This window comes from Mizuhopecten yessoensis, unplaced genomic scaffold (assembly GCF_002113885.1).
Source record: "Mizuhopecten yessoensis strain PY_sf001 unplaced genomic scaffold, ASM211388v2 scaffold10441, whole genome shotgun sequence".
Lineage (NCBI taxonomy): Eukaryota > Metazoa > Mollusca > Bivalvia > Pectinida > Pectinidae > Mizuhopecten > Mizuhopecten yessoensis.
The window spans coordinates 478,226-503,965 of NW_018408548.1; the positions used below are offsets into that span (position 1 = coordinate 478,226).

The 25,740-nt window shown below is 34.4% G+C and overlaps 2 protein-coding genes across 8 annotated transcripts in view; one reads left to right on the forward strand and one right to left on the reverse strand.

Moving 5' to 3' along the window:
- The window catches only part of LOC110460601, a 46,068-nt gene extending 20,822 nt beyond the window's left edge, over positions 1 to 25,246 (forward strand). For 2 of the 7 annotated variants that reach the window (XM_021513594.1, XM_021513593.1), the window contains 5 exons: positions 13,507 to 13,799; positions 20,860 to 21,036; positions 21,904 to 21,990; positions 22,778 to 22,882; positions 23,154 to 25,246. In XM_021513594.1, coding sequence (XP_021369269.1) covers positions 13,548 to 13,799; positions 20,860 to 21,036; positions 21,904 to 21,990; positions 22,778 to 22,882; positions 23,154 to 24,224 — 1,692 coding nt within the window. In that variant the 5' untranslated portion in view covers positions 13,507 to 13,547 and the 3' untranslated portion in view covers positions 24,225 to 25,246. The other 5 variants (XM_021513599.1, XM_021513596.1, XM_021513600.1 and 2 more) reach the window with 5 other exon arrangements.
- LOC110460620 (macrophage-expressed gene 1 protein-like) lies at positions 1,791 to 5,320 on the reverse strand. The gene is made up of 3 exons (XM_021513642.1): positions 5,255 to 5,320; positions 4,755 to 4,882; positions 1,791 to 3,738 (listed from the first exon to the last, which is right to left on the reverse strand). Exons 1-3 carry the CDS (start codon positions 5,318 to 5,320, stop codon positions 1,791 to 1,793), a joined length of 2,142 nt encoding a protein of 713 aa, XP_021369317.1.
- Positions 25,247 to 25,740: the final 494 nt, after the last annotated feature.

Consider the following 25,740-nt stretch of genomic DNA (forward strand, 5'->3'; position numbering starts at 1 on the left):
GAACAACGTAGGAGATGAAAGGGAAAACGCCCAGATTTGATTGGCTACGCTCGTTGTTTTTCAAACCTAACACTCGTTAAACTCGAATTTAATATAGCGACCTACATTCATGAATAAATCACAAAAACATGTTAGATAAAATATTATAAAATTACCCTCCAATCCTGACACACGTATTTCAACTGCCCCTACTTTCCGCGATACCACGGGATAAGTGCTGAAGTAAGCATGTCTTACACAGATCAACTCAAAAATGGCTTCTCCCAGACTCAATCGCAGCGTTCAGACCTCAAATAATAAATTATCGGTCTTCCCAGGAGACAGTCACCCTAGACTAACGATTAAAAATTGCATAAAGGTATTCTTAAGTGATTGCCAACTTCGAGGAAATATAAAATGCTTAAATATTGCTTCCACATTTTATTCTCATTAAGATAATTTTGCATGAGATTCTGCACAAAGAAAATTACATGAGAAATCAGAATGGTAACAGAACTACCCCTAATGTTTACAATGTAAGCGACACGAGGTCATTAATCTACCTGATATGGGTAATACAATGAACTGGAATACTTTAATCATTATCGATCTTGATTTTTAGATACAACCTCACTGTCTATGCTGAAAACACAGAAAGAGCGATTTTCATTTATTTCACATAAGAATGTTCGAGTTCCTAATATACATGATTTTTTTATGAAACAAGCTTCATTTGATTTTCATGCAAATACAATGGAATGGGGTCGATTTTAATACGATTTTATATTATGCTTATAAAATGATACAAGCGTGAGTATAACAACATCTAGCTTTTTTTTAATAATGAAACTTTAAATATAATTTGTCATATGTAGATGAATACATAAAAATACTTGGTAATTATCATTTGTACAAGAATGTATATATTTATTTACAGTTAAAAATCTAAGACGGCCACTTTTTGTGAAGTGTCATACGTTGTCGTAATTCACAACCAGTTTGACCGATGTAAATACAGTTCAGAACAATAAGCACAAATCATTGCATCAAACAATATTTTCAAATTTCTAAACAAAAGGGAAATTATGAAGAGAAAAAGGAAAATATGAAAAATTTAAAATATTATCGCGTTAAGTTTATTTGCCTCAAACAAAATAAATATGTGTCAAAACTAATGAACGAAGATTTTAGTTTGTAGCAACATTTCCGATGGAGAGGAATTAATATTTTAAAAAGGCTAAAATTGAAAGTGAAAGCTAAAAAGAACTGTAGATACAATATATTGTTGATGCAATGATCTGTGCTAATTAATTTGCATTTCATATCAATATATAAAAAAAACCGGTTAAAAATGTTCTTACAACACAGATCGTTGCATTAAGGAATGCAGTGAAGTCTCTGAACAGTTCTTGCTAAACACATCTAAACTAAATGTAACTGAATCTAATTAAGACACAATCTTTGTTAGTCCACAAATTCTTACCTAAAAGTGCATTATTAATTTTGGTGTCATGTTTAAAAAGAATGTAATATGACGTCATCATTGTCTGTATTGGGTGGTTTATTCATGTCTGGATTGTTTTAAAGGAAACACACACCCTCATGAACATTTTAAGAGGTAACATCGCTAATGATCACCCTTATATATAGATATATCTGTCCCTCTCTAACAGGTATATATTAAACAATGCTATAAAGAAGAAATTGGTAAACATACATGATAGCGTATTGTTCACTTTTCTATATTAAGAATAAGATGCAATCTACGAAACTGTTGTTAGTATTGAATATTGAGAAATGTAAGTTACCATCTATACTTCAGTGTTTCCACTGGGAGACTTGTTCAGTACATATATATTTGGGCTAGGAGGATCCGATTGTTTACGACGAGATTCGGACGTGGGACGCCGCGAATTTCGGACTTTTACGCGACCTAATAATATAAAAGCGATGATGATTACAATCAGTGTTACTGCCGCGATGACGCTACCTGCCACAACTCCTGCCACACTTACTGTCTTTTTGTCGCTCTTCTGACTTTCCACGGATCCTTCAATATTCTCCCATTCCATACCGTCCTCGCTTATTTTATAACTGGAATTATCCGAAAATCCATCAATAGGAATTTCCATAAACGGAGGTCGTATGATAGTCGGCAGGCCATGTCCACTCAAAGCGTTGGCCTTGATACAGTAGGATATTTCGCATCCATTTGCAACATCAGCCATATGCTCGCTGTAACCGGTCGGACAGCCTCTTGGCCAATGAGAAGGCCCAGCGCTTTTCAGGAAAGTTTTCAGAACAAACATGTTAGTGTTACTACGTCTGTGTTTAACCTCTTCGTCTGACGTCAGCTTCAGAGGATTTCCAGTTCTACAACTGAAGAATCCCGCGAAAGGCACAGAGTAACGGAAGCCAAGTTCGTAATCATCACTGACGCAAACTCGCAAGCTACTACTGACTTTCAAAGCGTAGAAGTACGGAGGACAGATTCGGCCACCCGTCAATGGATTTCCGATGGTGCTTGTGTACAGTCCACCAAACAGATAGCCGGTGTTGGCCGATACTTTACCTTTAGATACACACCAATATCCTAAGTATAACGCTGTTTGGGAAGCCGCGTAATCTTTACAACATGTTGACAACCAAAGAAATCCACAGTCATGGCATCGATTTACTGTATTTGGCGTACGTTTAATCCCTTTGTCAATCATAACCGCCTCATAGTTCGCAGGACAAGAGTATTCACCTGTCAAAAGATTCAACTGTCGGAGATCAGCACACGTGTCAGACTTCATGTTTTCTGATATGAAGCATTTTTGATACACTCCGCCAAACGTGTAGTTGTTCGAGAAGCTCTGACAACTTCCGTCCTCAACGTTGGCTTGGAAACTGAAATTGGGTGAGTCGTAATTGGTACATCCCTTGTAAATGTTATGTTTGTAGTACAAATTAATGGCGTTTTTTACATGTATGATAAGTTCGTTGATTACAGACGAGGGTAACTCTGGTAAGGCCATTCGAGTGATAACGAAGTGCAGTGGATCTCCAGCTCGGTCGACGGCCACTAAATTCTCTGCGACGCTTTCGGCCCAGTCACTCAGACTAAAGTTCTGTGGTTGGAACACTGACCCACCAATGGTATCTGTTTCAGAATGTGTTCTGTTACTAAGATACTGGTCAATCATTTCATTCGACGTCGAATGGCTGTTGCCAGTTTTGATACGAAAAACACTTTCGAATGAAGCACTTGCGGAGACAAGGACCTTACTCATGTCCATGCTGTACGAACGAGCATATGTGGTTTTTATCTGGTCTTGTTGGACAAGCACAGCCCCGGCATCTACACTGGTGATGACGTGAGTGCCGAAGTCCCGAACAAGAAGCTGGCTCTCGTAACGGGCCATGTCTGTTTCGTTTTTTGCTATCAGTGTTGAAATTGTCAACAACCTCGCCTTGAATTTCGGATTAAAGGCCGTGTCTGGTTGAAGTTTAGCAGAATATCGAACATACCTCATTTGAACCTTTGTGGTCACGGATTCATCCATCATTTGTCGAGAACGAACACTTCCCGTCTCATGCGAGAAGGACCCTCCGATGCCAAAATGTTCAATATGGAAGCCAGCCTCAGCGTTGATCGTGTTTGATGTTGTGGACGTGTAGTTCTGCCAATGTGTAATTAGCTCGGCAAATGTTTCCAGTAGCTTTTCTTTAATGGTACAGTGTAGATTCCGTTTGGTAACAAATATTGTCCATCGTCTGTAGTTTGACAAAGACTTTAGTTATAATATATCACTTGACTCCCATGTTTGTTTCGTAAATTGTCCCATCCGCCTCCTGGTAGTACTTCATAACGTAGTAAGTTTTTATTCAAGATTTTCTGCATACATCTTTGAGGGTCGCCAACGCTGTACACAAACTGAGCCGTAGAGCCGCTGTCCACATCAGACGAGGAGCTAAGGACATGATATGTCATCAGTGTTGCAAAAATAAGTATGACAGAGTGAGGTTCCATGTTTGTTCGTCGAATGTTCTTGTCAAACTGCTGTTAACTTGGAACGCTAACTCTCTCTCATATCGTATAACCCTTTATACTTTCTGTGTCCGGGTTTTCCAAATTCTTTGAAACCTACAGACATTTCGTCAAACTACCACAGTACCCGTTCTTGAAACGTGGGCAGAACTGGAAATACCTACTTTTAGTTTTTGAGAAATGAGTCCTTCAAGCTAGTGACATTGTGATATTATTGTATTGTACGTTAAAGGATTTACCTATAAATTCATCACTAAGATTGTAACGACAAAAGACACCTACGGGTGATTAGTACAAGCAATGTTGTCAATGCAGGTCCAATAAACTGCTGGTTAGGTCATTGCTGAAAAAAAAAAAAAAAGGTCATTGCTGAAATGTGTAATATATAGTAAAAAGATGATTTTTATTCACATAAGTGTACGTGATAACATAGTTTGGATTAAATTTCCTGCAAATTCATGATAGACTAACGCAAAATATTCAAAGATAAAGTACGTGAGTTGTAAACGCGAGGAGTGCTGTGGGACGTGGGACCCTAATTTTCTGAGGAATTCTTGTGAAGAATTATAAATAGTTTATCTAGATGCATGATCAGGTGTCATCAAATAATAAAACAAATATGACAGAAAACTTCTATAAAAATCAGAACTATGTGAAGGCAATATATACAAACTGTGTGGGAAAAGAAACAAAAATATTATTAATCGATATTAAGACATAAAAAGTGTTTACTTTGGCTTACAAAGTCGTCATCCGGTCATCGTGGGATCCCCAGTTGTCTTTATTAATAGAAAGTGTGGTTTGCGTATCGATGGAGCTTGTACGACTGTCCTTGATATTTTTCTTGGTAATATATTGGAGAATGTCAGACTGAAAATTTCCAAATTAATTCCTAACAATAATCATTCCCTGTAACGCTAAATATAGACTATGCCTTTCCCTTAATATCTACGTCTTATGTAAAATACAAATAATGTTCACGCGATACTTGAATTAGTGAACGATGCCTAACGCGAATTCACTAAAACAAACGATACACTTAGTAGGCCATTTATGAAACGAATTTAGCGAAATTCTTAATCTTCAGAAGTAAACGGAAACAAAGGTTAAATTATTAAATATCACATTCTCAACCCAAATATGTTTAATTGCACATTGTGATGATATTAAATCAGGAAAAAATAGAAAAGCACCCCCAGTTTCTTCATAACCGATATTTACGTAATGTAATTTAAAGTATACACCTAGGTTTTTAACAGCTGCGACAGTCTCAGTAGTTCTGGCACCGACCTTGAGCTGGAGAGCCATTGTTTCCTGACACTTTGAGGAAAAGACGATCAGTTTCGTCTTTCCCTTGTACACAAAACAAACCTTTCATCTATTTCGCCAAGGCGAAATCAACGCTAGGCGAATATATATTTTACATGTGAAGGGCGAATATTTGACTGGGCGAACGTTTCCTGGTATCATGCCTTCGTGATATTTGTTTTACAAAAGCTTAATTCCTGTAACGCCTGAAGGTGAATATTGTAAAACTTGGAGCAATTATTGTCATCATATTAGTGACAAATCTGTTTGTTCAAAAGAAGTATCCGATTCATAGTGTGTCTGTGTACGGTGCTGGTCTGTAATGTACTGTTATTTTGTTGTCGTAAATCACAGCCACCAAAATAACAATTCCTATCTATTCAGAATAAAGAGTGCTGTTTATTCTAGAACGGACTCTTTTTGGTGTAATTAGGACCCTAATAGAAATGGTCTGAATAAGAAAGTGCAAAATAAAATTCGATTAAGAATTCACAAAAATAGTATGCGGTAAATTCCTCAACATTAAACTCCCCTGTATTTTCCAAAAAAATCAATCTTAATTCAGATAATTTGATCAATTTAGAGTGCTTATTTCATCTTTCAACAAAAAATAAATAATCATAAATGCATTTTTTACGCGAATACTATTTTTCTGGAGGATAATACGCTATGTTTCTATGAACCGATGAACCCTAAACAATCAGAAATTAATTATGGAAAAAATGACAGTTGTAACCCATTAGTTATATTCATTGCTCAAGTGGACTGAAAAGGTTACAAAAGTTTCAGAAGTTAAAGATGTAAAATAAAAATAACTATCGGATATTGTCAATACAGAGAATCAGTGAATTCCTATGAGAAATTAAAGAATTTCGAAACGATTAAAAATTAACATTGTCAAACACAATTTATCTTTTCTGAAAAGGTATTGATTTTAAGTAATACAATGTACCAGGTGAATATTTCCTATTCATTCTTTAAGGAGTTACATATAATTACATGGATATCTGCAGCTCTATTGGGCTGAGAACATTATTTCACAGAAGGGGTAGCTAGCGTTTACCATTTAGAGGTGTATAATTGGCAACAGGACAGTTTATTTACTTTAAGATTTTGTTAAGTCTCAAAGTAGGACGGAATTCAATCACTGTATATGATAGAGAATGCAGGTGTGTGTGTGTGATATGTACGGGTCTATATGGTGGGAACAAGTGTCAATATAGGTTGGTGTATTAGTATATACGTTTTATTAGAGAGAATCGGTCGGTACGTGAAGGTACCTGAATTCAGTGTTGCTCAGCATAGCTGGAACAATTTGTTTATTTGCAATCTTAGCGTAATACGTCTGCACGCTATAGAGACTTTTTCTGTTTCCACAATTACTTTGATCAGTCGTTGTTTGTGGAAAATGGAACTGGACATACAAATATTGGTTTAAATTTGATGTGGTTATTCATAAAATCAACTTTATAAGAATTTACATGATTAATGCGTAACTAACATTATTTCGACGTTCAGTAAATGGAAATATTCCACACTCTTAGGATTTCATAGATTTAATACGCAAACCGGAAAGAACTACCTCTGGTCAATTCTATGGAATTTAAGAAACGGCATTTCATTTGGGTAAGTGAGCTGAAAAAGCATTCTACTGTTGAAAATACTGTAAATAGTTTTTAACTTTAAAGGAAGATAGGACAATCGTGTATGTCCTGCGAATTCCTCAAAATTGTATTGATTAATGTATATGCTAATTGTATTCATTGTATTAAATTGTATATCTATGTACTGTAAAGCGTTTTAGAGTGGCTTATGTTAGCTAGATAGGGCGCTATATCAAATGTTGTATATTTATTTTATTTTATTTATGTCTATCTATATACCTAATTGTTTATGTCTATATATATAATACTTGTTTATGCCTATTGATTAATTGGTTACTGATATTGATTCGGTCGTGTTATTCACTCTATTAATGCGATTCAAACAAATACGAAAATATCTTAATAACAGAGCTGCTTTTGAATGACAGCTGACTGTTGCATTATGGCATTTTCCCTATTGATATTTTAATTTTCAATGACGTCTAACCCGGAGAAAAAACAAGTATACAGCTATATATCGGTGAACGCAAACACAGATATCTAGAATTATATTTTTTTTTCTACATGTATGTATTTTCCAAACATTATTGACCCCAAAAAACATTTATCTTTTGGTATATGCTCTTCAGAAAACCATTTGAAGTAAAATGTTGATCGAATATCCCACAAAGGGACGTTTGAAGAGAACAAATGTGATTTATCGTTCCAAACCAAGGTTTAAATGTCCATATCAACACAACCGGTAAGGCTCTCTCGAAGTTTGTTTACGTTGATATTTCAAGATGTCGGCCTACTCGTGGCAGAGTCAATAGTAACCGGGGGCGATCGATTTGAGGTAGGGTACAGTAGAAGTAGCACCACTTCACACCGGGCAGTGTACTCTAAGGCTAGATAACGTAACACCCAAATATCCACCAACAGGCTCAGACCGTTAAGGCTCGGCAGGTAAGGAAACAGGACTAGGATGAGAATGTCTTCCTTTGTATGTGAGCATTTAATTTAGCGTCAAGTAAAAAAGAGATAATAAGATTTATTTTATATTTAGAAAAAGTAATTGAAAGCAGTCAGCCAAGTCTCGTTATTTGATCTTTATACAAAGTGGCTGAATTTTAAACGGCTAAATTAATGAATAATTAAAACAGGGTTTTTAAAACACTGGCTGGATAATTATAGTGGCTGGATTGACGAGGCCCAGTTGTATTGAAACATTGTTTTGTTTACAGGAAAATTGAACTAGTACATGATATGTATAATTCATTAGTAATCAACACAAGGTACGACTTTGAAAGTACATTGTTGATTGCACACTAGGTTTATTGAATCTTTTTTTTTTATAATTTTCATATTTCTATATTGTCACCTTTTTTCGTTTCGTTTCATTTGGAATCTTTTTCTCATTAGCATTAGTGTTAATATGCGTTAAAAACTTGAGTATAATATATAGATACGTTTGTCATATCTAATATTCTGTGCCAATTATGTTGGACAAACACTCCAGAGCTACACGTTCAGTTCAAGCAGAGTTCTAAGGGTGAACAAACTAAGAGTATGTTATGTATGACGAGGGATAGGAACAGAATTATCAATTGTCAGTAAAAACTGAGAAGCCGCTTTTTCACTTATGTTAATAAAAGACTGTAAGCAAGATACATATTTTGATTATTTGTGTACGTTACCGAGAAATAATCAGCAACATTCTTTCTTTTAAACTGCTATTTAAATGTCACGTTTAAAAGAAAATGTATAAAGAGTTCCCCGGGTTTATATTTATAAATATATTAAACTCTATTATTTGAGTATAAAGCTAATATGATTTTATCTTGTGTTTAAACGCTTGCAATGATACATCTTAATACCTACACGTCAGTAAAAGCAAGTAGCTCCAAACGTATTCAGGTTCAATTTGCTGAATGACTTACTGGGATCTTTCTATAGTTAAGATTCCTCGATAAAGAGAATGCTTAGCTATTTCTATAAATCTAGGGTGTAGTACAGTTTGATTAACAAATTTGAATATTTGGTCACAAGATGTCGAACTCGTGAACAATCAACTACTGATCTAACACTTTACCATTATCGCTTTCATGTAAATTGCATAGTTTCAAAAATAAAAGATGAATACCTTGCCAGGGGAAAAGAACTCTAACCAAGAATGACAGTAAATTGTTTACACAAGGGCAAATATTCCAAAAGTAAAATAATGTAGTTTTTTTTCGCGATTATAACACGTGCAGTGGTCCCCTTAAATGACTCATTATAAATTACGTTAACAGTAGTAAACGTGACCCTCATTGTTCGCCCTCCTGCCTTATCATGACGAATTCGCATGCTAGAAATGTTTAGCCCTTCCGTTAGAAAAAGTTAATATGCATTATCTATAAAAATTGACCCGTGATAAATTCATCTTCCATGGAGAAAAGAACCAATATTTCTGTAAATAAAACATTGTATATTTGTTTATTTATGTAAATATATTACGAGGGCGTGCATGAATTTGATGTCCTGAGAATAAACGTTATATTTCCTGTGATTAGTCATATTGAAACCCATTAAAAGCTGTTTATTTTTACCTAGATTTCTTTATTGACGGTATATAATGATTGTTGTGTCGGTCAAACCCTAATCATTATAGTATGAGAACAGTACATTTGACCGTCAGCCCGAACATATACTTACTGTGAATGGTAAAGAATAACGAAAGTACACTTACTGTGAATGATAAAGAAAAGCGTACAGTACATTTACTGTGAAAGATGAAGAAAGCATACAGTACAATCGCGATGTTAAGCCGCCTAGAACTCGTCGCTTCGGAAACTTTTCCGGTTTTCTTTTTGCTTATCAATCATTTTCTCTCCTCAACTTTATCATCCAACCCTTGTATACTGCAATCACCTTTCTGGACAAATTTTAGCAAGGTAACGATGATAGACTTTACATTGTAGATATATATGTCTTTATATAAACTATTCAGTGCATGTTCTCGGCATGTGGACATATATGACCTTTACAAATAACCGAGTTTATATATCATATAACACCCGCATTCCCTGTCCCTGTGTTCACCTTGTCATATTTGAAATATGTTATGAAAATTACACAAAACTGTTTGTCAGGAGTTAATATTCTGTATATTCACGCGTGGTCATTGTTGATTAATCCTGTAGATTAATAGACAATTTGCAAAGCTTTGACAAATTAAATTAGGTCAAGGAAGTCATGTTTATGCGAATACAACATTAATTACCTCGCTTAATTTGGCACCCGTATTAATTGGATAAGAAGGTCCAAGTTTGAATCCGGTTTCAGCTTGTAGGACACAGTTAGACATCTACAACACTTAATTTGAGTTGATAGGTTTTTGTTCCGGTTTGATTGCAGTGACTGATTCTGTTAACGTATTATTTAGTCTAGAATTTGATCTATTGCCATGCAATACTGTATTATTGAGGAACCTTTATGTTCTTGTCCATACAAAGTCGATTCAATATATAGCATTGTTATGTTACCTGTGCAAGAATTTATTTAAAATACATATAATGCTTTTAAAAAAGTTACCTGTTTTGATATATCAAAATCAAATTGAAAGATAAATACATACTTTATTACAGTTGGCATGCATAGAAAATATACAATTTCACTGACAACAATTGTGATTCGTTTTAAAGTGAATGTCATGAGGTAGTTTATGGATATATAATCACCTTGATATTTCTCGAATGATAATCAATGTCTCGTTTCAGGGTTTGTTGCACATTATTTATGTAAATGTTCCAATGAGGTTGAAAAGAGTTTGACTTTATTTCATATTCTGCTCTTTGAGTTCTATATTATGAATATTGTCATACTTAATCCCCCGAACCCACACTCAGTTTTAATGATAGGCCACTTAAGGACCACTTATTGTTATGATATATCACTTCAATTGTGCCGTGCAATTCAGGTCTATTTGTATTGAGCCTCTTCTGATGTGCAAATAACACAGAGTATATAGGAACCGTTTTTACCTATCAGCCGTACATAACAGATATATAATCTCACTTGAAAGCTCAGGAACAGGCAGACAGTACAGGTGAAATTTACCTGTACAAGCATCGTGACAACCCAGGACGACCAGACAATCTAACTTACAAGACTGCGAACTTAATTGTGATTAATGAACCCTCAGATATTGGATATTAGACCGGAGTACCTTTATAGGTGTATAATGTAGCTAGAATAAGATAGTAGATCTCTAAGGCTCTAAGAAGCCGTGGTGACAGTGGCATGCGAATAGTTTGAGTTGATGATTTAATCGTCAGAGGTCGTTATCGGGATAGCAACACCTGTGTGTCTGGATGATTTTTCATTTCAAGGTATTGAAATCTTAAAACTTCATGTGAAATAGGAAACTACTTTTAAATAAAACGAGAAGTGATCTGGTCGTTATATCAATATTGCCTCTCAGAAAAATGTATTCGTTGATAAAACAAAGAAGTTGATGACATGCTATTAGATAATAGAATATAAAGGTGCTTGATTAACCATATCTTACTCTAGATTTATATTATCAATCAATATCACCACCGTTCCAAACAATTATAGATGTTTTCATATAATTCATGCGGTAATAGAAACTTCAAACATCTGTTCAGACACATTTGTTAAAACCCGCGATATATATCATGTAATATTTCACTTACACCACTAGATATGTGTTCCAAAACCTCGATACAACTTCAAACATTTATTGAAACAAAGATAGTTCTTTGAAGCACTTTTGACACAAACATGAAACTCCTACACAGCAACGATGATATTAAACCAAATTGATTAAGATTTCCTCTGCTCAATCATTTCTACCGGATAAATTTATTGATATCGAAATATATGTTGGTGAACAAACTAATTATGTTACTAGTATGTAAGTGTAAATGTGATTGTCAATATACTTTATCGAACACTACCAGTAGGTAAATCAACATTAGAAATCGACAATGACAAATGTACTTGTAACCGAAATTGAAATTTCAATGAAACTAAATATATGCCTCTCTTTCGAGTATCGCTTTAAAATCATGTGAAACCCACCGTGTGTAAATACCACGTACGTAAGTGGTAGATCGGCAATTTAAAATCAAATAAACGTTACAAAAAATGTGTCTTTATAAAATTGTAATGGTGTATTGATTTAAAACTGAAATTAAATCACGTTATACATGGTACAGGGCTATACATTACTCAGAGACGTAAGGTATAATGTATTTGGTGGTAATTCATGAGCTCACTATTGATCGGAATCAGCTTTTCAATGAAGCCATATTTTATTAATACTTTTGTTTCTTCGCTGCAGACGAATAATTAAGCGAACAGCTAGCCCATTTAGTGCAATGTGTTTGATATCAGGTTAAAATGCGTGTAAGCGATCTGTCAGCGTCATGAGCTACTGTAACGTATCAACTTCCTCAATATGTAGCACATTTTGGTCAGGATACTTCTATCGAACACTTAGCTCAATCAGCAAGAGAGATAATATAACTATCTGAGGTCCGATGTTCGAATCCCTGTCTACCCCTTTGATTATCTTGGTACAGTGGTCCTAAATCCTCTTACCCATGTAATAATATGTTTGATATCTTGCTTCTATGTAGAACTCTTTGTAGACACTAATTATTTGACTTAATGCAGTTTCAAGTACAGTATTGTTAATATTATATAATAGTAGTTAGACGTTTGTCTTGATAGACAAATACGTTGCTCGGAATATGTGGGAGTCATTATTCATGAAAAGAGTTGTGGTCCAAAATTGAACGTTCAACATTTTAAAAAGACATGAACACAACACCGTACACTTTATTTTGTTTCTTAACTAAGCAACTTCATTATTAAACATACTCTCATGAAAGCCGCCAAAAATATCTGAGTGAGTGACATAATATCATCATAGATGCCAAAAAGATACAAGTATGTGTAAGTGCGTTTTATAATCGTCCAAACAATTTTATCCATCAAAAAGTTTACAAAATTTGATATTTATCAAAAATTCTTTTTCAAGACATGTTTTCCAGTTTAACCCATATCCCACATTTACAAAATTCTCTTAAACCACATATTGTCGCGATCGCTATACTTTCTATATATGGAATATTGTATATATATGCTCACTGAATACTGGGACGATGTGCAGTATTAATGAAGAGCGATCATACATTACAGTACCCAGCAGTGTATGTGTACAGTGTGTATACAGACATGCCTTACCACCAGTTTGACGCTTGTCTCTATATGTACTGGGGTAATTCGGTTATAGGGATCTATTGAGACAGTTAAGGTTAAGAACACTGAACCAGGTATTTTTGTGCACATATCTCGGTTTTAATATTGAGAGGTTGGGATATAATATATAATAGTTTTGCTCTCATTATTGTCATAGAAAATAACCTAAGCTCATCCAGTTCGAATGGTTATATTATTTCTAAGTACAGTACTAACCAACATAATAAGAAATGTGTTTTTTTTCGTTTTTAAAAAAAACTAATAATGAACTTTGTTTTGTTAATAGACTAATAAATGAACTTAATTCATTTGGATTTTGTATATTTTCAGGTAAAATGTGAATCGTGGTGAGACATCGTCATGACTTTGCTATGGCAACGAAACAAAATGACGCTGAACAGGACCTTTTTGATCACAAATGTGAGGAACAAGAGAGGATGGAAGAAATCCCGTTAGTGAACGCTGTAGGTAAAATGAATGAAAACAAGCAGGAGAAGGATATTAGTGACTCCGTAATAAGTGAACATGACGATGAGCTATCATTGGACTTAAACAATGGGGATGAGTTGCAACCAACGGAAAACATATCGGAGAATGTGACTGAACGGTCAGAGCCTGTTGAGGTAAGGGGATGCAACATCTTGTCAAATATGACAATGTTTTATTTTCGTGTATGTGTTTAAAAATCCTGACATAAAAGGTTTTGACTGAAGGCCCCTCAAAAAGTTTACTCTAGTTCCATGTCAATTCTAATGACTCTGGTCTTGGCATTTTATCTACTGATCTTTTAGCCTGACAACTAAATAATCTAGATCAATGTTCGTCACTTTCTGGCTGGTATCGAGGCACTTCAAATACTGTTGATAGCAGGTGGAGGGGTTTTCTGTAAGTTTGTATTTATGTCGGTTGATAAGTGTTTACAGATGGCTATTAGTCTGAGCCAACAGTTCATTCAAAATGTTTCAACCCAATTCCCTCAAAGTTAAACGTTGGGTGCCTAACCTTTCTTCTGTATTTGTATTGCTTCACTTCTTGAGTTCAGGGACGCTATACATCGATAAATGGCACTGTCGACATACTTTCGGCAATCAATTGTAACCGAAATCAGTATATCGAAAAACTGAATGTTTGCTCTGATTACATTGGGATTTGGCTCTACTCGTGTACTCATGATATTCATAACACGTATATATCGCTGGATTGGTACCAAATAGAGTTACCTATCAGGTGTATTTCTGTAAGTCTTTCTTTCATAGCCGGCTATTTCAATAGTTATTTTTGTACTCTGCCTCAGAGGAGGTAAAGAGTTTCTTTCAGTGATTTTATTTATATGAACTAAACCAACACGCTAATCTTTCTAGTTGACACATACTACAGCCAACCTTAACATAGTCACTACCACTCCACCTGTGGCTGACGAAAAGCTATTACTTTTAAATGCTAAGTAATCCGTCCCTTTTTTCGTCGTTAACAGCTTAATTCAAGTATTTAATACATATATATTTACACCTGTCTATAAAACTAATAGATATATAAATGATTGTTATCTGGAAATTGTTTACACTTTCTTCTGTACAAAGGTCCGATACGTAACGTGTTTTGTAATGAAGCATACATACACGTTGTCGATAACTGCTAAGTTATTTTCCCTTTTACACAAACTTATTGAATTTTGGAATAAAAAGAAACATATAATGATTATTAAGTTTGACGCGACATGGGCAATACCGACCGAGTGCACAATTACGAACCTTTTAAATGTTGTTTACAGCTTAAGAAATAATTCTTTATACTTTGAAAGGACAAATACCAGTGACTCGATGTGACCTGATATCACAATTTTATGATCGAATGCGCACTTATAGAGTTATTCGTATGGCAGTAGGTAGAAAGCCATCCGGGGAGTTTAGACGAATATCTATGTATAGGACAGCAGAAAATGTGATAGCATGGTTAACGTCTGCAAATACTCGTGGGACGAAACTGGTACGTCAAAATTGTGAAATGATATTTAGTAGTCCATTTGTATTTATAATAGCATCACAAGTCACAATTTGTTATTTTGTAGACATTAAACGTTTGAGTGATTAATAGATTAAAATGAATATTTGATTTTTTCTTTATTTCGTTTATAAAATTATTAGAATGCTATATGGGGTTAAGTTGTATAGTTATGTTGTTAGTGTTTTAGTTTTTTTCTTTCTTTATAAATGATTTTCGTATCAGTGTGATATTATTCTGTAAAACGGAAAAATTATCGTACCATAACCAACCCCGATCTTTCTTTTGTTTATTTTTTTAGTGTGAAGATTTATTCATTTGCTGCAAATACGGGTTATTTTGTATGAACAAACAGCGTCGTCTTAAAGGAGCATCTTACAACTGCCCAAGTATTTTTTTATCCGGCATGACTTCAGCTTTCATAAACTATTTCCGAAAAGAACACCATACCTTGTAAGACTTTTATAAATAAGATAAAGTAGATGAAATAAACAAAATATACAATTGTACATTGTAATAAACAAGAGTGTTCTGAATGTAAACAATTAGTGGGACTAGACCGGGACTCGAACCCTGGACTTCAGCTTGTTGTACTATCGCTCTAACCGACTGGTCAGCGAGAAATGTTCAAAACGAAAGCAAGGGGGTGTTACCGTGTATATGGAAAAACCTCAGTGCAGTGTGATAGGGGTCCTTAAGATGTTTAACAGGTTTTTCAGTGTGGATTACCTTCCGTGTATGTGCCAGACTAGTTCTGTTGTGCTACGGTATAGTATCCTGTTGTGATACCCTAGCTGGGTGCACTGTGGGTAGAGTTAATTCCACTTAACGTGTCACGATATATATACGTGTGGAGCTATTTTTGTTTGTTTTTCTCCATGTGTAGTTATCGTCCTCTGACTGTTTCAAACTGTTCGTCTGTTTATAGTAGAGTTATCTTTAGCCTTTAGCGTGTCACAATATTTCAGATCTGTAAGTATGACCTTACAAAACTTAAAGATATTTGCACACCATGATGTCATTTAATCACAGATATGTCCTTGTACAATAGCAGAGTATTTGTTGGTTGATGCAAAACGGTTTTTTCTATTCACAAACTTTAAATAACCGTACCCAAACCGTTCAACCAGGACGGATAAAAAGACAGTTATAAGATAGTCACTAAGTTGTCAGAAAACCTAATGATATGTTAGCACTTTCAGCACTAAAAGTTTTGTAATAAATCGTGTTTAGTGCTTAAATTAGAAATCACAAGTAGATATCTGGGAAAGTGTTTATAAATTGAAGATGCATTTCACGTAATTGCTGTCCAATTTGTCCATGGGAAATTAATCGTTATAATACTATAAGTGTAGTTAAGTTCGCACAGGATATGAATTTGTAGTTATTGCAGTTATTGTAACTATTGGTCCACTGATTTTGATCATATTTCACCCTTGGAGGGGTTGTTAATACTGTATCTTGGGTATTGAATGTTCTCTAAAATGACAATATTCACATTTATGAAAACAATTATAATTAAAACAATAATAAAGCATCAAACTTCCGTAATATTTGAATTCTATATATAACATCAGCTAGGTAAAATTCTAACAGAATCTGGCATAAACAAAAATCATAAAGGTAGTTTTATAATCCGTAATTTTGTACATAAAAACAATGCTTTTTATCACTAAGAACCCCAGGAGCCTATTGTTTTTTTTATCACTAAGAACCCTAGGAGCCTATTGGTTTTTTTTATCACTAAGAACCCTAGGAGCCTATTGTTTTTTCAAACAGTTTGCTTTATTTGTTTATCAGTGTATTATTCAACGCGACACAAGAGAAATCTCACATATATCAGTGTACCGAACCTAATCTAACTTCAAAAGGTGAACTGAACCAGGTCAAAATATTGATGTTTAAATTATGGAGATTTTCTGTTGCAGCATTTGTTATGCACACTTTGCTGTTTTTCTGCATATGTTTTAGAATATTTTACACTTGGAATATCAATGTTCTTTACTTTAAGTACCAATGACGAATTCTGTACTGACGAAATGGATATATGGTGAGGTAAAATGTTCGTTTTGTTTGGCATCGACAAACTCAATAATTAAATAGACGATTCTTTACCTTGTATTTCTTTTTTACTTAATCCGTATAACGTAATATCCAGTTTCATTAAACGGCCTTATTTTCTCTAACGAGACTGCTCTCAGCTGAATAGAATTTTAAAATCGTGCTTTGAAAAGGTTGAATACAACATTTAAACTGTCATTACATTGTTCTTACAATGTAACTTCTATTTTGGAAAGCATTTTGTCCTTACGGTAATGATCCACAATTCTTTGTACTACTTTGATGATTACTGACAAATTTGCCAGCAAATTGTATTCTTTGACAAGCGGCCTATAGCTCAGGGATTTAACATTGTTGTTTGACCTTTTCCTGTTCAGCCAAAATCTTAATGTCTACAAAAACCTGTTTTTGGTAGATAGGTTTCAACTTGCAAAACTAATTATTTCAAAGTGGCTCACAGAATCGAGGCAAAAGTACATATATTTATTCATAAGACTTTCTTGTTATCGCAAGACTAAACATATAAACTTTACTTAACTATCTTTATTTCTCAAGCAGTTATTGTAGACTTCATTATCATAAATTTTATTTTCATAAAAAAATCTTAAACATATAAAAATGATTTTATATCAAGAAGTGATGTTTTAATGGATAATTTAGAAATTCCAGTGATTTCCAAAAAATGTGTCACCATTTCATGAAAGTTGATTTTTTTTTTTAAAGAAGTTCATTATCTTCAGCATAAACTATCAAGGGACTAGTTGATATCACCTATTGAAAATCACCATAAGGGCATTCCCGCCTTTGTATGACATATAACCACGTTTCAAATTCGTCCATTAGTAAATGTTAAAGGGAGATAACCATCACACAGATTACTGCAACACAGGTGTAAAGCCCAATGTAGCATACAATATGAATATGTAACTGTACTCGTAATGTAAGCTTGAGTGAATAATTGAACTCCTCGAGAATAAACTATCGAGAAAAAATATGTATCCGCTAAAATATGGTAATTCGCAGTAACCAATTATTTGCTGAATTTTACAGGGTCCATCTTACAAAAAACATTAATATAATATTACATATAAACAATGTACACATGATTATGCTCTAACAAAATAGTGAGGCTGGATTGTCCTTGGTAACTGGTTACACGAGAATTTGCATTTTTCCTGAACAATAGACCGACCTGTCTGATCAATGTTGGAGGTTATTTAATTTCCCAGTTATTGTTATGAGCTTTGAATGATTTATCATTGACGTCAGCCAACAGGACACGTTTTTTGATAAAATTGTAGTATCCTATCTATTTATCGAACTAGACCTTTTGTCGTAAAATTGATACCGATAAGTGAAGGTGTATATAAAAACGATATTTAAAAGGGTGATTCTCGTCCTTTTATCAGTTTGTGCCCATTTTGAATTTATGTTGAGTGTTGTAACACTATATTAAAACCATTGTTAAATTTGCATTCTGCTTGTGTCAACAAATTACTGGTAACATGATATAACAGATGTAGTTGACAATGATTTTATAAATGAGAAAATCATCCACTTGACAATAAAGTACTGAGACAATACGTTGATGTAAAGATCAATTGTTAACAGTTAAAAAAGCTCGGTGGTTTAAATGTTAAAACTACAAATTGATCGCATAAAGTACGTTCGAAACTTAAAGTGGGCAATTTCTATAGCACAAGATATATAATTAAAATTAATAATATGATAATTGACGGTCCTTTTAAATGGGTTATGATGAAAAAGGAGATGAACAAAAAAAGTAGTGTTTTGTAAAAGATCATGATATTATATGCATATTGAATTAATTTGAGAGCGACATCTGTTTTGTTAGACCAAAAGGTCAAACTATCAGACTTAAATTTCAGGTTAATATAAGCTGCACATTAACCCCACCGATAATATTTTGTTATACTTTTCTAGAAAATATTACCTATAACTACCTGAATGACATCGTTTGCTATCACTTTTGTCAGACGAAAGAATCTCTGAGTGTGCTATGTCTCAAAAGGGTGTAATATTTGGACATAAAACAATCAAATGGTCAAATAACTGAAAGAGCTCCGAGACGTGTAACAGCAAAGGAGTATGAGGGAAAATCTAGCTTGCCAGTAAGGCGGTATTTCCCCCTCATATACCTTAGCTGTTACACTCGTACGTACTCCTATACTCAGCGCTCCAGCAGTCTATTGCATTAACAGTCAAAGTGATACAATTTATTTACGATAAGTTCCACAATCCAAACTGTTTCACTTCAACACAATTATTCAAATGTATATCATATGCAGAGAAAGTTCTGCGAAACGAGTTTTCCCACGACCAGGTCGAAGAAGAATAAATCGTTGATCGCTCTCTCCAATTTTTAATTTTAGTGTCAGTGTACAGAGTTTTGAACATTTGACCGACACATTTGGCGGACTTTTTTTAATATGAGCTTTCTATTTGAGCAGCTGTCCACAGTGACGTCATCAACAAATTGATTAATGTTTTCGTGCAAATGTGTTTCATTTCTGAACTGATATATGATACCCAAGTCGTTTACATTCGTGGCTGCCGGGTCTGCAATTTCTTAATTCTATTTAAATGTGTAAAAAAAAGTTGCTATCTTCTTTTTTTCGGGCGACAGATGTTTAGAACTTTTTTTAACATTAAAGTTGTCTCGACTAATTGTAATCGAAAACTTTCGACTTAAACGTTTACTCATGCAAGTATTCATTGAATGCTATGTTGTGTACCGACTTCTGCTCAGTGAGACTCCTCCGTGTCTGAAATCTCCATTCCGAAACTTATTGATTATATTGCTTTCACATTTTAAAGAAATATATTTGTCAATCTTATCTTATATTCTGGATTTACAATATTTGTATATAGTTTTTCCTTAAGTCGTGTCTTGGATCAAGCAACAGTTGAGGTTAAATACCGGGTCTTTAGTGTATAAACAATATTGGTATACTTTATATTAGAAGCTAACGGCATATTAAAGTTATCAAAGAACTAACATATCGATATTTTTGTTTTAATAAAGGATAGTGATGCTAACAATCGCATGATATTTTTGATTATATCTATATATAGATATTTATACACAAACCAGATACTAGGAATAAATTATCTTAGCAATCAAGACAGATTTAAGACTCTAAAATTACCAACTTCTCTAAGTTATCAAAACAGATTAAAAACTCTAAAATTACCAACTATCTTAGTAATCAACACAGATTAAATACTCGAAAATTAACAACTTTCAAACAGAAGATAACGAAGAGATATAATGCAAGTTTACAAAATGACACATGGATGCTGTGACACTTCTGTAAACAAATAACAAACGAACAAGAGGTCATGATATTCCACAAGAAAAAGGAAAGAATCAATTTAACATAAGTTAGTATGACTTTAAAGAAAGTGTTGTCAAACACTGGAACTTCCATGCCAAATCATGTCATCACATCGACAACAAAGAAAACGTTTGAAGCCCGGCTGGATACGCACTTGAGACAACCAGAATGTCATTTAAATCATAAACTTGACAATAATGCACTTAAAGACAAACTCTATGAGTAGAGTTATAAAGAAATGTCTTGATTTATTTTTATGAAGGAAAGTGAAGCGGTTCAAACAGGCGACAGAGATGAAAACGATAAGGAAGATGTGGGCAAGGAAAATGACGAAGGTATGTCCACTAAAGACGATGAAGGAAGAGACGACGAGGAGCATATTGACGAGGAAGAGGAAGAAACGGAACCGGAAACGGAAATGACAGAGGAAGAAAAGAAGGTTTGTGACAAAAAAAAACCCGATGAAATACTAGTACTGAAAATATACAAATGAAACTTCTGGAAACTATGCCACTAAAGTCAGGTACTTTGGAATAACGCGCAAAGCCTTAAGTAAGCGTTTCACCTTTTTAAAACATTCAAGTTGTTAACATAATATTTGCAACTAAATATCACTATTCAGGTATCAAAAGAAATAATTGTTTGGTAACGAATATTTATTATTTATGAAATTTGATGGCACTTAAAATGTATTCAGTTCAGTTTTACAGTATATATTTCTTGAAATATGGGATCCGGAGTATTGCGATCTTGCTGTATCCCCTCAATTTACATAAAAAATCTCAAGCAATACTCACCACTGGGTTAATATCTGTTTTCCGCCCGGCACACTGTGATAGTGTATATTCTGTCAATTTTTATTCTTTGCTATATTAGCATTGTATGTATATTCCACTTCATAGTGTTTTAATTCTAAGTCCTAAGTAATTCTTGTGTGATACACAAGTATTCATTCACTATTAACGATGTCTTTTATTTACTTATTCTGAATACTACTTATCTGTGATCACATTTACTGATTTTCATATATTAACTCTATTTTTATATATATATCCCGGGGGCCTTTGTAGATAGGGGACTCCCAATCACTTAGAAACCTGGGATATTTATACTTTCTTTTTCTGTGATGATTATTACTGGGTTTTTTTTATTAATATATGTGATTATCTCCCTTTACTTGTAATATAATATGTTATTGTTATTTTTACATATGTTTGTCGCAATAATAGTTCTCAAGAGCTAATGTTCCCTGTTTACCTGTATGCGACGTTAAATAAAGTTTCTTGTATACATTATTTTCCTGCAGGCTATGTATAATGCTGTGTGCGAGGGGGATATAGCCACCCTGCAGAACTGTCTAGACAAACCTAATGCTGACCTTAACATGACTTGGGTAAGTCTACACCAACATACCTTAACATGACTTGGATAGGTCTACACCAACATACCGTAACATGACTTGGGTAAGTCTACACCAACATACATTAACATGACTTCGGTAAGTCTACACTAATAGATCCCGATCAAGAAGAAACGGTTGTGAAAAGACACATTTTTTTTAAACAATACACATCTCATTGTAAGTTTTGTAACTAACATCAGTTGCTGATTATGTGTATGCGTAACTAAGGTGACGATTTTAAGTTAAAGCTAAATGAGTGTTATAAATACAACGATGTTCGTTAACCGAGATAATGAGTCATGAATGGAGAATAAAAAGTTGTTAAGAGAAAAGTTTAATTAGGTATAAACAGATGATAACACATTTTGTTTTTATGAAAAGATTTAGGTCATAATTGGAGATCTTAAACCGCTAAACATCAGTTGTAGATATTTCTAGGCATTTTCTCCTATAACTATTAACATGCAAACTTCAAATAAATTAAAATAAATCAATATTTTAATGGAGTTTTACAATGATGCATCGAATGAAAAATACGAGAGCATGACGACCTTATTTTCATTTAACATTTGCTGTTGAGGTTTTCCTCAGTTTCACGAAAACCTGCTGATTTCATTTTTATTATATACAAATGTATTTGTTGTTGAATCTTCCTCAGGCTAACGACAGCATGGTGACGTAAGCCTTATAACAAATGAGCTGCTCAATCTTTTCTCAGTTTAACGAGAACAATGTGACGTCATCTTTATTTAATATCTATTGTTGATTTTTTTCTCAGTTTAACGAGAACATGCTGATGGTTGCCATGAGAACCGGTCAGATGAGGATGGCGGAATTTCTGATCGATATCGGTATTGATATCAACTACGAAATCGATTTGATTGTAAGTTTTCTCTCGTATAAATAGTTTCCTTGTGTCAAAAAAAGTGTTAAGTTAGAACTTATAGGATGTCCATACCCTACGTCAAAGTTTAACCAGTGTTAGGATTGAGACTAAAGAGTATATTTTCATACTCTTAAGAATATACAGAAACATGGTACTTTAACTGTAAACTTCATTAAAGAAAGAAAGAAAACTCTTGCCCTATGTAGCCAACATTAAGTTGTGATTTTGTCCGTGTACGTGTTTTCACGCTGTTGTTTATTTTTAACAGGACTTACACCAGGAGGAGAAGACAGGGACTAAGAGGTTCGACTGTTACCGGAAGTCATGCCGACAGATTGCTTACGAAAACGGCCATGACTTCATTGTAGAATTGATTGACCTTCAAAGTGAACATTGGTTTCCTTACACTAAGAAAACTCCACGCTGGTACAAGTTTACAAAGCGCCCTCCACCACCACCCCTTCCTCGAGTACCAGGAGAGGAGGAGGAAGTGGAAGAAGAGGAAGAACTTGAAGGTGAAGGTAATGAGAATGGTGAAAAGGGAGAGGAAGGTGGAGATGAAAAGAAGCAAAATGAAGTAAAGAAGGACGACGATATAGACTCAGGACACCACAGCGGAAATGAGATAAAAGAAGTGGAGGACAATTTATCGTTTCTTTCCGGTGATAATCTGAGGCGACACGACTTCGAACTCATTGACGATGGTTATTGGTCGTTAACACAACGCAGTTCACCCTACATGTGTGCGCCCGAAAAACTCGAAAGGCCAGGCCTTTTATCACGTGGAACAAAAGCATCATTTTTGTTACGGAAACATACAAATCAGTTGCTAGACCACAGAAAATGTTCAAATAGTGCCAAAGAGAGAAATGTAACGGTTGTTCAGGCAGTAGGTAGCTATGCACAAGAGAGTAGACGGTGGAAACGCAAAAGCGTTGACCAAGGGTCCGTAGAAAGCATCCCTTTCCTCGCCCGAATGCATTCTGCGATAACCACGTGTAGTGAACCTGTTCGGGCGACACAGAGTAACTTCAGTTCCTCGCGACGGCAGCGCCCCCTGACGACTCAATCTGCATTCACGCAGGTGACTAAGATTCTCGGGGAGTCTCGTCTCCTGAGACCCCAAAAGGAACCACCATTACCGTACATCAACACTACACAACACAAATCGCCATTTAAACGTACGACAAAGGTCAATCCCTGGTGCCATGGCAACTCCACTGGGGTCATAAACAAACTTTCCAACGTCAGAATACAAAATAAGATTGTCGATCCTAACTTCTACGTAGAACGTCAGCTCTATCAACGAACAAGGAACTCGTATTCTGCTATTTCATGACCATCTTACATTCCATTGACTATAAGTCCGTGCCTGTGATATCAAAATATATGATATTTTTTAGTCTCAAATTTGAACAAAATTTAGATATTCTTATACTAAGAGTAGTATTGCCATCCTTACGCACACCTTTGTACTGTCTGTCTGATAATATCCTTGTTGAAAAATGAAAGATAAGTTACCCTTTAGCTAACCAGGCGTGGACACACCGGTAAAGTACACTTATCATTCATTTCTTTTCAAAGATTATAACTTGAATCTGGTCCTTAAAACTAAATCACTACCAGTGTGGTGGTTCTGCTATCATGTTAGGGTTTTGAGGATGTTCTGATGGTTTCTATACCAAGTGTCAGTAATCCTGTATTCTCAGTACTGTAACGGTTATTATTTAGCGGGGCCAAATTTTCGCGATTCTTAAGGAAACTTTACTCCACGAAAAAAATGCTCCAGACGCTTATATGGGGAAATAAGGTTGCTAGACTTTTAGGGCAAGGTTGTATAACAGTTTTGAATTAATTTACTTAGTCACTTGAAGGCAGGCGATATTTTATTGATACAGTATTATAGTTTATTTATCATGTATACATAACATGTAGCAATTAACTATCTGTAGCATGCTGTCAGTATATACTTTAACTAAAATTGTACTGTTTTTTTGCATGTTGATTCATGTCCAAATAGCCAAGCAAGAGACCGGATAAGTAGCAATCAGTCATTATTTTTTTTATACTAAAAATGTCTAAAGCAGTCTAGTCACAAACACCGGAAAGCTATACAAGGGGAGATAAATCTAGTAGACATCATGACTTTTACCGAACGACTTGAGATTAGCATAGCTATTCTTGTATTGTTGAGTTTATTGTAATAATGTAAATAAACTTCAAATGTCTTTCATTTCAACATAATGATTCATACTACTGTTCATGTAGCGTTACAAATAAGTAAATACATTGTACATAAATAGATGATATATTTTCTACGATAGATGAAATGTGACGCATTTTTCATTAAATGAATCTGAACACAACATATTTTTGATATTTTGTTGTATTTCTTTCAAACGTCCATTATGATACAAATGACGTCATCGATAACTTATATGCCGGGGTATTTTTTATTACTTTCATATTACATGTATAATTTATATAAAAATGAATATTAAAATAATTTTTCGATATATTTGGAATGCCAATATACTTTTTGTACAAATAATTTAAACACCTTAATAATCTTATACTAATAATAAATGCCCGTTTGTTGGAGAAATATATCATTCTGATGATATTCTGGATACACAGCAGTAGTATGTACTATAGTACTATATCCAATCATTTGGCACAGAATGTCCATATAGATTCAATCACTGTGGTCCAGTGTGTAACTCTGTGAATGTATTATAAAGATTTAACTTCTAATCTAGCGTCTCAGTGACGTCATCACAGACATGTTTCTGTACCGTATACCCTACAGAGGGCAGCAGGAGAATACTGCATTATATAAACGAACCAGGTGTTCC